Here is a 13,880-nt window from a genome sequence, read left to right as displayed (position 1 = left end):
AAAATGAAGAAAACATAGACTGTGCGACTGATATCGACTGCTATAGGAATGCTGCATTACATGTATAAAAAATACTGATTTCTCTATAAAAAGGCATGCCTTTGCGCCAGTTACGAAATAGTTAATGTGTGTCCCTTTTTTCATCAAAGGTTGACTGCCTACATGGTCAAGATGTACTCCATTGCCAATGAACTGATGACTGTGAACGCTACTTTTTTATGCAAAAGCGTGGAGTGGCTTCTCGTACATAGGCAACTATCGGATGGGGCTTTTCAAGAGACTGGTCAGGTGTTTGCTGACCCTATGCAGGTAATTAAACTACTAAGGTTTCCATTTTACAGTGTACACCTTATATACACTAGGAAGAACAGTATTTCAAGATATTTACATTAAATAATTTCTGGACCCATATGTGGAGGGGACATAGCATTGATCATGTAATGTAGTAAATTCCATAAAAATTAAAATACTGATAATCAGTTGGGGAATATCCAGGCATGATCTAGAAGAAATGTTGTTACCTACCGATGACTGTAGTTCTCTTGGGTTGGTATCTTTCACAGACTCAGCTGCTTGAATCTTTTGACTGTAGAGACTCCCCTTTGAGGATTCTTTGCAAGCTCAGATGAGATGGTTAAAAGCTGTGCAGCAAAAGGAGTTGTCCATAAGGTGCCTGTTTGTGAAAAACAGATTTCCACAGATTGATGATTGTATAAATATACAAAAAACAAAAGTACATAATTATTTTGTATTCATGTTGTATAATTCTGGAAAACTCAATAAAGTAGGTTTAAAAAAATAAGGTGCCTTTTCATGAGGCCACCTTTGGCACTACCAAACCAGTTTACTGTATGAAATCAGTTATGGGTGCTGGATGAGTCATGAGCTGTGTGGCCGCCAATGAAGAAACTACTGATAACTCCATTGGTTGTTCTTTTTTGAAGGCATTCATGAAAGAACTATGAGAGAGCAAAGCAGCTAACAGACCCACAGCTGGTAAGAGTTCCAGGACACTTAGGGCCCGATTATGACTGATTACGCCAAAGCTGCAGTCAGACTGCCCACCAGATTAGAAGTATCCTCCTGTCTAGCAGGCTTTGTTTTAGACATTCCCATGGTGGTGGCCTGATAATGGGCACTGCAATGGGACGCCTAAAACAGTTCATGCACAGCATGGACTGTAAAGTCCATGCCCTGCAGGAACTAGTGTGAATGCACACAGGGGGGCACAACGTGCATCAACAGGGCGTGAGGCACCAGGGGGCCTGTAGGGCCCCTTTGTTTCTTCTCCGCCATGGTTTTTATTGCGGTGGAAACTTGTAATAAGCTTGGTGGGAGCACATTGGTCCCGCTAAGCATATTGCTGCCTCCTGACTGCTGCAACACCACCAGAGAATAGCGGTACCCTTGCGGCTTCAGAGGGGCTCCCCACAGCCCAACTCATAATAGGGCTATCAGGTGACTGCCTCTGCTGTGCCCCAGTGAGTCTGGCAGTCCTTGTGCGGCCAAACCCGTATTCAGGCACTCAGTGATGGTGGCGGTTTCTACTTCTCAGAAAAATGATTAAGACCATCATGACAACAAGATTTTAGGTGGAAAAGATGTCTGTCCTTCTGATTAGGTGGATTGTGTGCCAATTTGTGCACAGAATATTCTGTAGTATCATGCAAACCATTTTAGATACAGTGGGTTACCATAATCATCTAACTGTCTGTCTCATATCAGCTTTCCACACAGTATAATCATTTGTTTTCTTATTTTTTACAAGGGTGGATCCGGAGGATTTGAGGCAAAAGACTCATTAACAGCATATGTCCTCATATCCCTAAAGAAAGCAGAAGGGATATGCAAATCATCTATTAAGGTACCAATCAATTTTTTTTCAATTCAATCTTTATTCGGTTAAAAAAACCTTGTAAGATACAATACATATAATTAATAAAATACAAACGGATACAAAGTCACGGTAAAATTTGGGTACAATTAGCATCACGCTTTTTCTTATAGCAAATAATACAGTGTATGTAATTACATTTCCCTGAGGGTTTTTTAGTTGGAAGACAATTCATCATAGTCAGCTTGCCTCATCTAACAAGATCACTTGATAAGTATACAGAATAAAACAATAAATATTTTCTATATAAAACAAGCACCAGGATCACTAAAAACAAACAACACTTCGTCATTTAGCAAACAATATCATGTTAAACTAACCAGTTCATTATACCTCTGCACCTAACTTATACATTCAATTCTAACCAGCGATAGTGCAGTACAAAGGTAGATAAAATTAGATTTTAAGACCTTTCCTCTTTCTGATCAAAGCTACACATAAGAGGAAACGGCTCAGACTGAACACTATCGGTTGAGAGGTGTCTCCCTTATAAATTCTAAGCCCAACCCCAATATGGCGAAGGCCTAACATTTTGCATATGGGCTTTAACCATTTTTTCCTTGCGTTAAGATATGCAGGACATATAAATAAAACATGATACTCATCCTCTTTCAACCCCATTTCACAGAGCTCACATAAAACTGAATCAGTATTCCTATTTGCACCCTTATTACAGTGCCATTTGATTGTCCTGTCCCTCGTTTGCAAAATGCTGTACCGGAATTTTAGATATAGACTTTTAGCCAACGGGGGGTATTAAGGTACACAATCTGTCTGCCTTCCTTTAAACACTCTTACAAACATGATTATTAAATTAACAGCAGATGCTGACAAGCTCTCATTTCCCCTGTCTTCTTATTGCACAGTACACTCCCATCAATGTTGTGAATTTTGTTTACAAATGTGTTTTCCTGAAACAAAGATAATAAGAGAGATGCTAAACATTGTAAAAGGAGCAATTGTGCCATTGCCATGGGGCAAGGTGTGTAGTTACTATCATCTCACAAGGCAAGTGTGGGGTGTCCTTCATTGGACATTTCAAAGATTTGCTAGGATCAGCAAAAGTGGTGTTTCCAAAATTAGATATTATTGGAAAGATATTGTTTTCTTTTCATCAAGACAACTGTCTTATAAGAACGGTTCTTTACATTTCCTTAATCATCATCAACTATAACAGAACTTTAATAATCAAATATAACTTGTTTGCCACATAATAGGATGGACAATTTCTGGGACGATTTTAAGATTGGGTCCATACCGACCAGTATATCAAGAGAGACTTTTCAGATGATCAAACATACAGCATCCATACATGTCAACGCACCCTTCGTCCTAATCAATGGTTAATGTATATGTTTGCAGGGTGACTAAAACAAAGGGCAATCTAACAGATGATGAAATATATCAAGTTACGGTGTTGGTTACAAATGCAAATTCTTTCACATTCTTTCAAAACAAAACAGCTGCTATCTAAACAAGCTAAAAATGGTAGCCCATATACTAATATTATCATGGCTTGATTGTGGTAATGCGATGCTAGCAGGAATTCCATGCTTCCCCCGACACCAAGTAAGGCGATATACCACTGTAGTGCTTCATTAATGTCAGACACATAAGGATTCAACCAGATCGGATCAAGCTGAAAATTGGATGTGTGACCTATACAGCCATCAAATTAAAAAGATGTCTTATCTGACTAACCTGTTGAAAATATCCAACAGCAAACAATCATCAAGAGGCATACATAGACGCCGATTCACCAAAATGCCAGGGATAGCAGAAGTGACATCACACATTCTTTGACCTTAGTGGCATCACAGGAAATGGCTTCATATGACCTTTGACTCGATTTGATTCGATTCAAAATCTTTATTCGGATTCCAACAAATCCATAAAAGCACAATTAAAATCCAATTCAACATTTTTAGCAATTACAATAGATGTAATAAAGTGCATATCAATACAATTACAAAGTAACATATTTCTCATTATATAAAGTGCAAAAGAGGTCGACAGTCATGGAAAGTGCAAATAGATCAGGGGCATTCCATAGTTTTACGTACATTAAAAATAACTTTTAAGAAAGTGCTTGTGCGGAATATAAGTTCATCATCCTCTAATTTTAGGAGCATTAAATAGGACTGATTCAAGGAGAGCGGTCTATGTTTTTTAAAATATGGGGCTAAAAACCATTTAATATATTTCATATAAAACTTACAAATGAAAAAGAAGTGTATGTCATTTTGTTTACTGACTCCATCGCAAGGACACGGAATATTTCCGGATGTGCTGTGTCCCAAAGGAAAACAGAGTGAGAACTTAATAGTTCCGGCTCTCATTCTGAAAAGTAAGGATCTTTCCCAATTACACATTGGCAGTATCAAATACAATGGAAGTTGTTGAATAAATAAGCCATTGTTAGTATAGGACACAACAGTTTGTTTCCGCATCTCATCTGACAGTCTCTTTTCATTATAGAAGGCATATAGTTCAAATCGGACTTCCTTTTTATCATTACTCTTGATATGAGATGGATTATCAAAGAGGTCGCCCCTGCCTATGCTAGACAAACTTTCCTGTATAGCACGAAGCCATGGGATCCTGTTCCATTTATCACAGGCTAGGCACTCCCTCAGGATATCTTGTGTTAAACTAGCATAGTCATTTGCCCAAATGGCCAGCCAGAATAGTGCAGGCCTTGCAGCAATAAAATCACTGATATACGGTATATTCAACTCTGAGTGACAACTGTACCCCGATGATGAAATGGGGGCCCCCAGCAGTTTCCTACAGAGCCGATTCTCTTCTCTTTGTAATGTAGGGGTTTTTACTAACCCCCAGATTTTGGCGCCGTAGGTTGCCACAGGAGTGCACTGTAGACTGTATATCTTTAGGATTGCTTTAGTTGCTCCAATTCTCCTCGGTCTGGGAAGGGATAAAATTGAGTTTATGGCCTTTGAGAACTTGCCTGTGGCGTGGGCAATATGCCCACTCCACAGGCCGTTCGCAGCAAAGACCATACCTAAATATGTAAAAGTCTTTGTTGAAAGCAACTTATCAGCTCCTACCGTGATGGAATTTAGTTGTCTGGCACCCGGCCCACAGGACATAATAAATGATTTATTAAAATTTACCTTAAGGTCCAAGTTCCCCATATAATAAGAAAAATCCCTGACTAGTGCGCGTAGGGCATTTGGTGTTAATTCCATGAGCACAGCGTCATCAGCATACAAAAGACAGGGTAGTAAGCCTTCTTTAATTTTGGGAACATCTGTGGTGGCCCTCTTCAGGGAATTACTCAGGCCATTTATGTAGATAATAAATAACAGGGGTGCTAAAACGCACCCCTGACTCACACCTCTTTCAACATTAATTGGCCCGGAAACTGTGCCCTCCATATCAATCCGTACCTGCGCCTTTGTATCTGTATGCAGGTAGGTGAAGAAATGTACCAAGGGCGCATCTAGGCCGTAGGACAAAAGAGTCGACCACAATTTTGACCTATTTACCAGGTCAAATGCGGACGATAAATCCATGAATGCAAGGTAAATGGGCGATGCTTTGGCTATGTTATATTTACTTATTAAAAGATTTAAATTTAGGCATTGTTCGATAGTCCCGACCTTACATCTAAAACCCATTTGACAACGGTCTAGTACCCCCATTTCCTCGGCCCAGTCGTTAACTCTATTATACAATACCCTACCCAAGATTTTCAGTGTGTTGTCCAGGAGCGAAATGGGCCTGTAATTTGCAGGGTCAGATCTTTCGCCCTTTTTATAAATGGGCACAATTATGCTTGTGGACCAGGTCGCAGGTATTGGGACAAACGGGAGACTATTAAAAATGTTTACAAAAATCGGTCCCCAGAGTTCCGGCTTATGCTTAATTATATCTATTGGGAAGCCAGCAGGCCCGGGTGCCTTATTACCAAGGCTCTGGTTAATGGCCACGGTGACTTCCCCCAAAGTAATTTCTAAAGATTCCAGTGTTCCAGGGCAATAATCTCCTATGTCAGCTCCCGGGCTAGCATATATTTTGGAAATGTGGAATTCCCATTGCTCCCTTGCTATAGTGCAGCTAGTTGGAGTTAGCTGCTTACCCATGTCCCGCATCTTTTTAACAGCAGGCCAGAAAGTCGTACTGCTCCCTATTGCAGCAGCAGTTGTTAGTGCCTCCCATTGCTCAGCTAATAAAGCCGCCTTCCTTGATCCTATAGCTGTTTTATAATTTTGTCTAGCAGCTCGTACATCCCTTATACTTCTAGGTTTACAGTTTAGAGCCCTACGAAGGGCTTTGTTAGCTGCTGAACAATAACAATCGAACCACCTTGGCTCAGAGGCAGTCAATTTAGTGGGGCCACTTAGGAGAGATTTTATAATATAGCAGAGTGTGGCAAAATCTTTTACTATCCTCTGATGATTCCCATCAACAAAAGAACAGGAGTCGACTAGCGAGCCATGGTTACTCATAATTGTGTTTATTACTTGACTACTATCTACCCCCGCCATTTTAATCTTAAATTATTAGTTAAGGCCATAATATCCCTGGCTCCCAAAGTGCGAGCAAAGGCGTTGGTGGAACCTAGACCAATATTTACCTCCAAAGCGTTATGGTCCCCGAAGGCAGTCTCAAGAACCCCAGCCTTCGTGACTCTATCTATTAGGTCAGAAGACATAAAGATATAGTCCACTGTGCTAGAGAATTCTCGACCTCTAAAGGTTGGGATGTAGGTAGGTGGCTCGTTTTTATTGACATCCATTATATCTGTTAGGATATGTTCGTTAATAAAGCATTCTAATTCTTCACCACGTTTAAAAGCCCTGTCTATTTGTGTGTTGTCCATTTTAGATTTTAAAAACTTCGCATTAAAATCTCCTGCAAGAATTGTCCTAGTGCTCACCTGGTTATGAGAATTTTCCGCTATTTTAGATAGTTCTCCGAAGAGTTCTATATAGTTCTTATTCGGAGTTGAATTAAAATCATTATTGTAGAAGTTAATTAAGTAATATGGAAGCCTACGAGTATACTCAATTATCTGAATGTTTGCACTTTTAGATGGAATCAATTTTATAGACCCCCCTATACTTATCTTAAACCCGATTAGTAGACCTCCAATCGGTCGGCCAAAAACAGGCTTTTGGGCCTTAATACAATAACAATGAAAACCCTCTATATGCACCGCAGTTGTTGCCCAAGTTTCCTGCAACAGTATTATATCCTTATCCGAGATAACCTTTAACCATTCCAAGTCAGAAACCCTTTGCTGGAGTCCTGCAACATTCCAGCTTATGATTCTGAGTTCCTTATTTGACGCCTGTGAGTATTGTCTGCCCATATTTAGGTTAGTGTCCTGAATGCTGATGTGGCAACCTGGGCCTTGAATCCTCTGTGCCACAGACTCATGGGGGGTGGTATGTTTTTCCTTTTCTAGGGGCAACCTGTGACCCGGTACACTAGCTAAGCTCTGAACTAGTCTAAAGTGTGCCTCATCTGTTTGTGTGCTTTCAAGCTCAACCTCGCTGCTCTCTTTTCCCCCAGCGCTGACATCTAGTGTAGTATTTTGTGGTTCAATTAGTAATGGGAGTTAGTCAACCATATCCAGGCTGTTGAATCTATTAGATGTAGGGAACCCCCAGATAGCGTCCCTTGCTGGAACACATCTCTGATAATTTCTATAATTATTATACCTGTGGTCGTTTCTCCCCCATTCTCCCCAGTTGTTTCCTAGGTCCCTCTACCCCACCCGGCACCATCCTTCATCCAATCCATGATCATAACGTTCTTGTCTAACATTTCCCCTTGGTGGGTAGAAATATAAAAGATGCCTTGTCTCAAAGCCCTCATTATATCCCTCACTAACCAGGAGCAGATGTAGTCCACTGTGCGGGGGTCATCGAAATTAATAATCACACAATCACCTTGTGCTTTCTTTTTCTCATGACCTACCCAGGGTACTCTCCGTACTGTCAGGATTTTACTTGCACAATATGGAGGTACGGGCCTATTGTTACTCAACCAGTGAGTAACTTTGTTTAATAGGGACCATGATGGCTCGTCTATGTTATCCGGCGTTTCGGGGACTCCCGTCATTACTACCACAAAAGGACTTGAGCCTGGGGGGAGGTTGGCGGCGAATCGTCCTTTCTTCCCTTTATGCCACTCTTTTTCCTTATTTCCCTCATTAACTTTATCTTTCCCTTTAATAGAGCTTTCCCCCGGGGTTTTTGGGTTATTGCCTTGCAATTTTGCAGTTGGGGTGGGTACTGTTGGTTTTATTACCAAATCCTTAGATGTTGAAACTGCCTTAAGTTTGGTAGTAGTGGTGGGAGCTGGTATAGTTTTTATTGCTGGCTGAACAGTTTTTTGGGGAGGGGGAAAATGTTTTGCTATATTCGATGAGGATGATGCTTTCACAGGGGGGCCTCTAACTATATTACTTAGTTCAATTAGTTGCTTTTCTATCAACCCCAATCGTGCATCTATGGTAGCTAGATGGGCGCTCACAAGTTCCCCAACCTTCATTATTAGTTGGCTGTTAGAGGTACAACCTTTACATATCAAACCCAGACTTGACATTTCCCCTAAGCATGCAGAATCTGTGGTCCCTTTCTTATTCCCTTTCTTAAAACTATTTGCTGAACCTTTCCCCTGCTTTTTCTGTACCTGGGGATTTTCCCTAGGGATAGTTGTATTTGTATTTAAACTTTGGGGCAGTCGTTTCTGTATAGCCCCCTCCCTTAAACCTCTCAAGTTTCTTGAAATGGAGGTTGAGTCATCCAGTGTATTACTGATGACAGTAGGTGTATCAGGGATGGGGTTTGCAACTACCCGGTCCAGGTTTGCAGTCGGGTATGATTGACGATAGAACTGCTTACAATGTCAATATTAGAAGTAACTTGAGATGCCTCTACCATGATAGAGTTCGGGACTATTACAGGGCTTGCTGTTGGGATTGACTCAGCCACCATACCCAGTTCTGTGTTGAAATATTCTGTGAAGTCTAAATTTGGTGATTTTTCCAGGCTCAACTGTAATTCCGACAGTGACTGGGTTGCAGATAAGTCTACAGTATTTGACATACTATGTATTTCCACTAATACATCAGGCGTAACAAGTGTTTCAGAGACTCGATGAGGTGTTTTGGCTGAGGCTAACAGACCCAATGACGACCTTTTCGCCTCTGCCAATTCTAGAGAAACTTGTCGTTCCAATAAGGATATCCCATGGTCTATAGCCTCATTTGCTTTCGTGATGAAATTGTCAATAGGGCCAGTAACCTTGGCTCCTACAGCTGCAGTTTTACTCCGGCTACCCCTTGTAGACATAGTAGCAGGTATTTATCAAACAGGGGGTAATATATTACAATGTATTGAAGAGTGAGTACTTATCTTTAAATGGAGATCACCTAATTTTGGAAAGGGGGGTGGCCCGTCCCGTCCTCGGTCGTCCCCGGACGGCCACAGACGGTCCCGCCCTTGTCCCGGGCTTCTCCCGGCCCGCTTCCGCGTAGCGGGTACACGACGTCCTAATATAGCATGGGACGTGATAGGCGGGTAGGCGTGGCCGGCAGGGAGAGCAGCCCAGCTGACGGTGATCGGGCGCGCAGGGACTCCTGGTCCACGGAGTCCCTGCCTGATGCTCGCAGCCCTGCCGGTTTGGAAGTTGCAGCCCCTTACACAGCGGCGGCGCCCTCTAATACTGCCGCGCTGCGGGACCCGCGAAGCGGGTCCGGCGAGTTCCTGCCGTGGGCTGGGCTCCAAAAAGTCTCCAACGAAGGTTTCCCTCAGCTGGTGTCCGTGCAAGTAGAAGTAAAACCTTTGACTTAGTATTTTCCCAGTAAGTGATGTCACTTGACCGTAACTTGGATTATATCACAAAAATTGACATCACTGAATTTACATTATAACCGTGTCATTACTATAAAAATACAACACAAATGTCTCTTTTGGATCCACCTATATTAGTGTGCTGCCATGATATTTGAAAGTGGTGAGGATGTAATATAAATACTTGCCCTAAATGTTACTGAGTAATGCAAATAAACCAGAGCTCTTCTGAATGAGTTTGGATGTAAGGGGTTCTCTTCACAAAAACAGCTTGAAAGAAATTGGTCAAAAAGTGCATTCTAAAGCAAATGTTTCAGACAAATTGCAAAAAATGCCATGGGCTATAAAAGAGCAGCGTTCAAAATATAAGTTATTTCATGTGTGCCAGACCATTGAAAGCTGACATTCCATAGTAGTTGAACCCCTTTTTTTTTTTTAGACTGTGCTATGGGTGTCCCCATACCAAAAATAAACTCTGTTGTGCCATAGCCAGCATTTTGTAATGAGTGTCACATATATTGCAACAATTACATATAATATGTGAGCCATGGAATTTTGCTGTTAATATTATCATGTACCATGGGTGAACCTGATGTTAACATGTACCTCTCGTATGATAGGTCTAGCATGTTGCCATGTTTGTTTCCTTCCTGTATGCCGCAGCTGCCCTCCTTTATGCCAGGAATCACCTCCAATGTGCTAGTAGCAGCATTTTTCCATGAGTGTCCCAAACCAAGAATTACCTCCATTATGCATATGCTAGCGTTTTGCAGTGGATGTCCCATATATCAAGTATTATCTCTAGTATGCCATGTCCCTGTCTGTTAATAATTGCCTCCAGAAGGCCAACACCAGTATTTTGCCAGGGCCAAAAGCTGAGACGCAAGCTCAACACCACATTTGCACGCATGCTAATTTACATTCACTAACTCACACTCATTTTGACTTACTCTTTCTCATTCTCACTCACTTGTAATCATTCCTTCTCACTCTTGCACTCATTCTTATGCTCATTCGCACATTGTCACACATTCTTACGCTGATTAACTCAAACCTACTCACTCACATGGACTTGCACTCACTCTTTCTCAAACCCCATCAATCTCACTCACCCTGACTCATTCATACTCACTGGCATTTAATCTCATATATTTCCCCCCTATCACTGACTATCACTTTCACTGTCACACCTACTCACATATACAAAAGCTTACATGTAAACACTCTTTTTCACACCAGCACACTGTCACCTTCAAGCATGCCACCAACATACATTAAAAAAATATTTTTTCCTGATGATCCAGTTTTTATTATTTTAATAGTGAATAATATACAATTATTCACTGTTAGTGTGATTAAAAATGAGCTAAAAACAAGGACGGTGAAGCCGCCCCTGTCTTCTTGGCACTGATTTTGCCACCTTTGGGTCACAAAGGCACTGCCAGGAGTCGCAGGGAACAAGCCAAGGGTCGCAACCACGAACCCTGGCGACCCTTCCATGGATGCATAGAGAGTGTCTTCAACTTGAGTCACACAAATTCATAATATCCCATATATGCCTGTCTTATTAAGACATTACATTAAAACATAAAGTTATCTGACTAGCCTGCTGAAAATGTCTAGTGCTAAGAATCACCTAGAGACATTGGGAAGCAGATTTACAAACGTATCATGCAACACAGCAAGACAACTTGCTGCACTCCATGAAAGGGAGAGGGCAGGAATGTGCCATATTTACTAATGTATGGTGAAATGTATTTATTTTTTCTTCCAGTCTTAACACATACCAGCTATTTGTGTAATACTACAAGTTACAGTGTTCAAGGCAGAGTCCACAATTCCCTAGTATGAAAAAACACAAATATTATACATTGTACATCCATTTAACAGGAGGCATTAGCTTTGCAGATTAAGCGTCATTGCACCTGGTGTTTTTCCACTAAGCCAATGATGCTTACCAATACAAATGTGTATAGTTTTAGCAGTACAACCTCTAGATCAGCGCATTACACGCCCTGAGGCTTACAAAGGCATGTCTACGAACTATCTGGTGTCACTGAAGGACCTGCCCCATCCTGTTGGCGTGTTCGTGCCCACTCTAAAAATGGTCCCCATATGTCCCTTGGACTGGATGCTGATGGCATCAGCTCCCAAAAAGTGGTTAGTTGTGTGTGGCTAAATGTTACATCCTGGATCCACTCTTTCATGGAAGGGGTACCCCTCCTCCCCCAGTACATAGCTACCCTCCGTTTAGCAAAAAGCAATCACATAACATGTAGTTTTTGAGTCTCAACAGGTGAGTCTCTGACATATCCCAATAGTCCCAGCAAGGGATCTGGATCGTCTGCGGTACCAATGATCTCATGTATTATGGTGAAGATTTCATACCAGAATGTGGTCAACCTTGGACAACTCCATGCCAGGTGCAAGAACGTAGCTGGGGCAAAGCCACATCTCCAGCAGCCGTCATCTGCCTTGACCCCCATGCGGTGCAGCTGAGAGGTGGCACTATTAAATCTGTGGGATATTTAAAATGAATCAAGCATAGCTTGTAATTTGGGGACAGAGCCGTGAGCTGATTGCAACAAAAGGTCCACTGTTCCTCCGTTAAGGGAGTTTGCAGTTCAACATTCCACGCTTGAAAGGCCTGGGCGTCAACAAGGGAGCAGAATTCTGCATATTATTGTAAATTCTCATGATGAGTTTACAAGGGGAGTCTGTCGTAAGCACGTTCTCAAGGGCAAGCAATGTGGGAGGGGAAAGTACCATGCAGAGCTCTACATGTGGCCCTGAGTTTATGATAGAAAAATAATTCGGAGAAGGATATTACCTGCTCCTCTGCAGGTTCACGGGGCGATCTGAACACCTCCCCCGGGTACAGGTCCACAAAGGTCAGTGCCAGTGCTCTGCTGGCGCCCTCCCCTATGGTCGGTAGCATATGATTGTGTGCCAGGGGGATGGACGGGGCATATAGAATTTTGAGAAGCACACTTTCCCGTAGTTTATCCCATGCCCACCTCAGGGTTTCAACTGTATCAATGTCTCCACAGGGCCGTTTGCAGGTCTGATATAGGAATTGGAGGAATTGGAGTCGCAACATCCATCCCCACAGCCATATGTGGCTGAAAAGGAGTGGGGGTGGCCAAAAATGTAAGAACTAAGCCTCTGCACTAAGAGCATTCCATTGGATATCCGGAGCACCCAAGCCACCCTGGGACAAAGGTAGAGTCAAAAGTTCCCACCAGATCCATGCCTGTCGACCTGCCCAAATCATGGAGATTAGTGAAGATCGAATGGAATTAAAAAAGGTTTGCATGAGAGGAATCGGGAAATTAACAAATACGTACAACAGTTTCGGCATTACCCCCATTTTAGCAATGGCTATTCTCCCAGCCTGCGACAGGGGGAGACCAACCCATGCAGTGACCTTGTCCTCAAACCACGACACTGTACGTCCATAATTGATGTCCCAAATTTCCTGCAGGTTTCTGCTGAGCCAAACGCCAAGATATTTCACTGGGCCTTCGACCCAGTTTAATGGGTAGTCAAGAGAGAAAGGTGTAGTAGCATCCGTCAAGGGGAATATAGGGGACTTAGTCCAGTTTATAGAGACTCCAGATAGACCCCCAAATTTGATCAGTTCACGGAGGATAGGAGCTGTATTCGTCTCCGGGTCCCCAATGTATAAGGTGACATCGGCAGTGTATAATTAAATTAGGAGGCCCCTCGAGCTAAACCCCAAGCCCCTAGCATTGTGATGTTGCCTAATTCGTGCCGCCAGAGGCTCCATCGTGATCACAAAGAACAAGGAAGACAAAGGGCATCCCTGTCTTGTCCCACGCGATATGGTGAACGGGTCCGACAGCATACTGCTCACTCTGATCCTTCCGGATGGCCTCATAAAGAGCAGTCACACATGACTAAAGAAAAAGGGGGCTAAACCCTTCCTCTCCAGGACTGCAAAGATGTATGGCCACTCTACTGTATCGAACGCTTTTGTAGCGTGAAGAAACACTGCAATGGCTTGCGACTCAGAGTGGAGATAATGAACAACAGAAAAAAAGGTCCAAAGGTTATGTGATGTGGAACGCCCAGGGATACCTGATTGATCTTGGCGGGCGATCAGTGGGAGAAGAGGCTGCAGTCGATTAGCAACC

General features: G+C 42.5%; 1 protein-coding gene across 3 annotated transcripts in view; it reads left to right on the top strand.

Annotated features, from left to right (window-relative positions):
- Positions 1-13,880, top strand: part of LOC147748145 (complement C3-like) — a 1,551,795-nt gene that overhangs the window by 1,229,138 nt on the left and 308,777 nt on the right. For all 3 annotated transcript variants that reach the window (XM_086959014.1, XM_086959019.1, XM_086959009.1), the window contains 2 exons: positions 150-309; positions 1,769-1,864. In XM_086959014.1, the coding sequence (XP_086815140.1) occupies positions 150-309; positions 1,769-1,864 (256 nt within the window). The remainder of the gene's footprint in view (positions 1-149; positions 310-1,768; positions 1,865-13,880) is intronic.

The sequence above is a fragment of the Lissotriton vulgaris genome, chromosome 1_1, assembly GCF_964263255.1.
Source record: "Lissotriton vulgaris chromosome 1_1, aLisVul1.2, whole genome shotgun sequence".
Lineage (NCBI taxonomy): Eukaryota > Metazoa > Chordata > Amphibia > Caudata > Salamandridae > Lissotriton > Lissotriton vulgaris.
The sequence above is the reverse complement of the archived record's forward strand: the minus strand, read 5'-3'. Positions and strand labels throughout refer to the sequence as shown.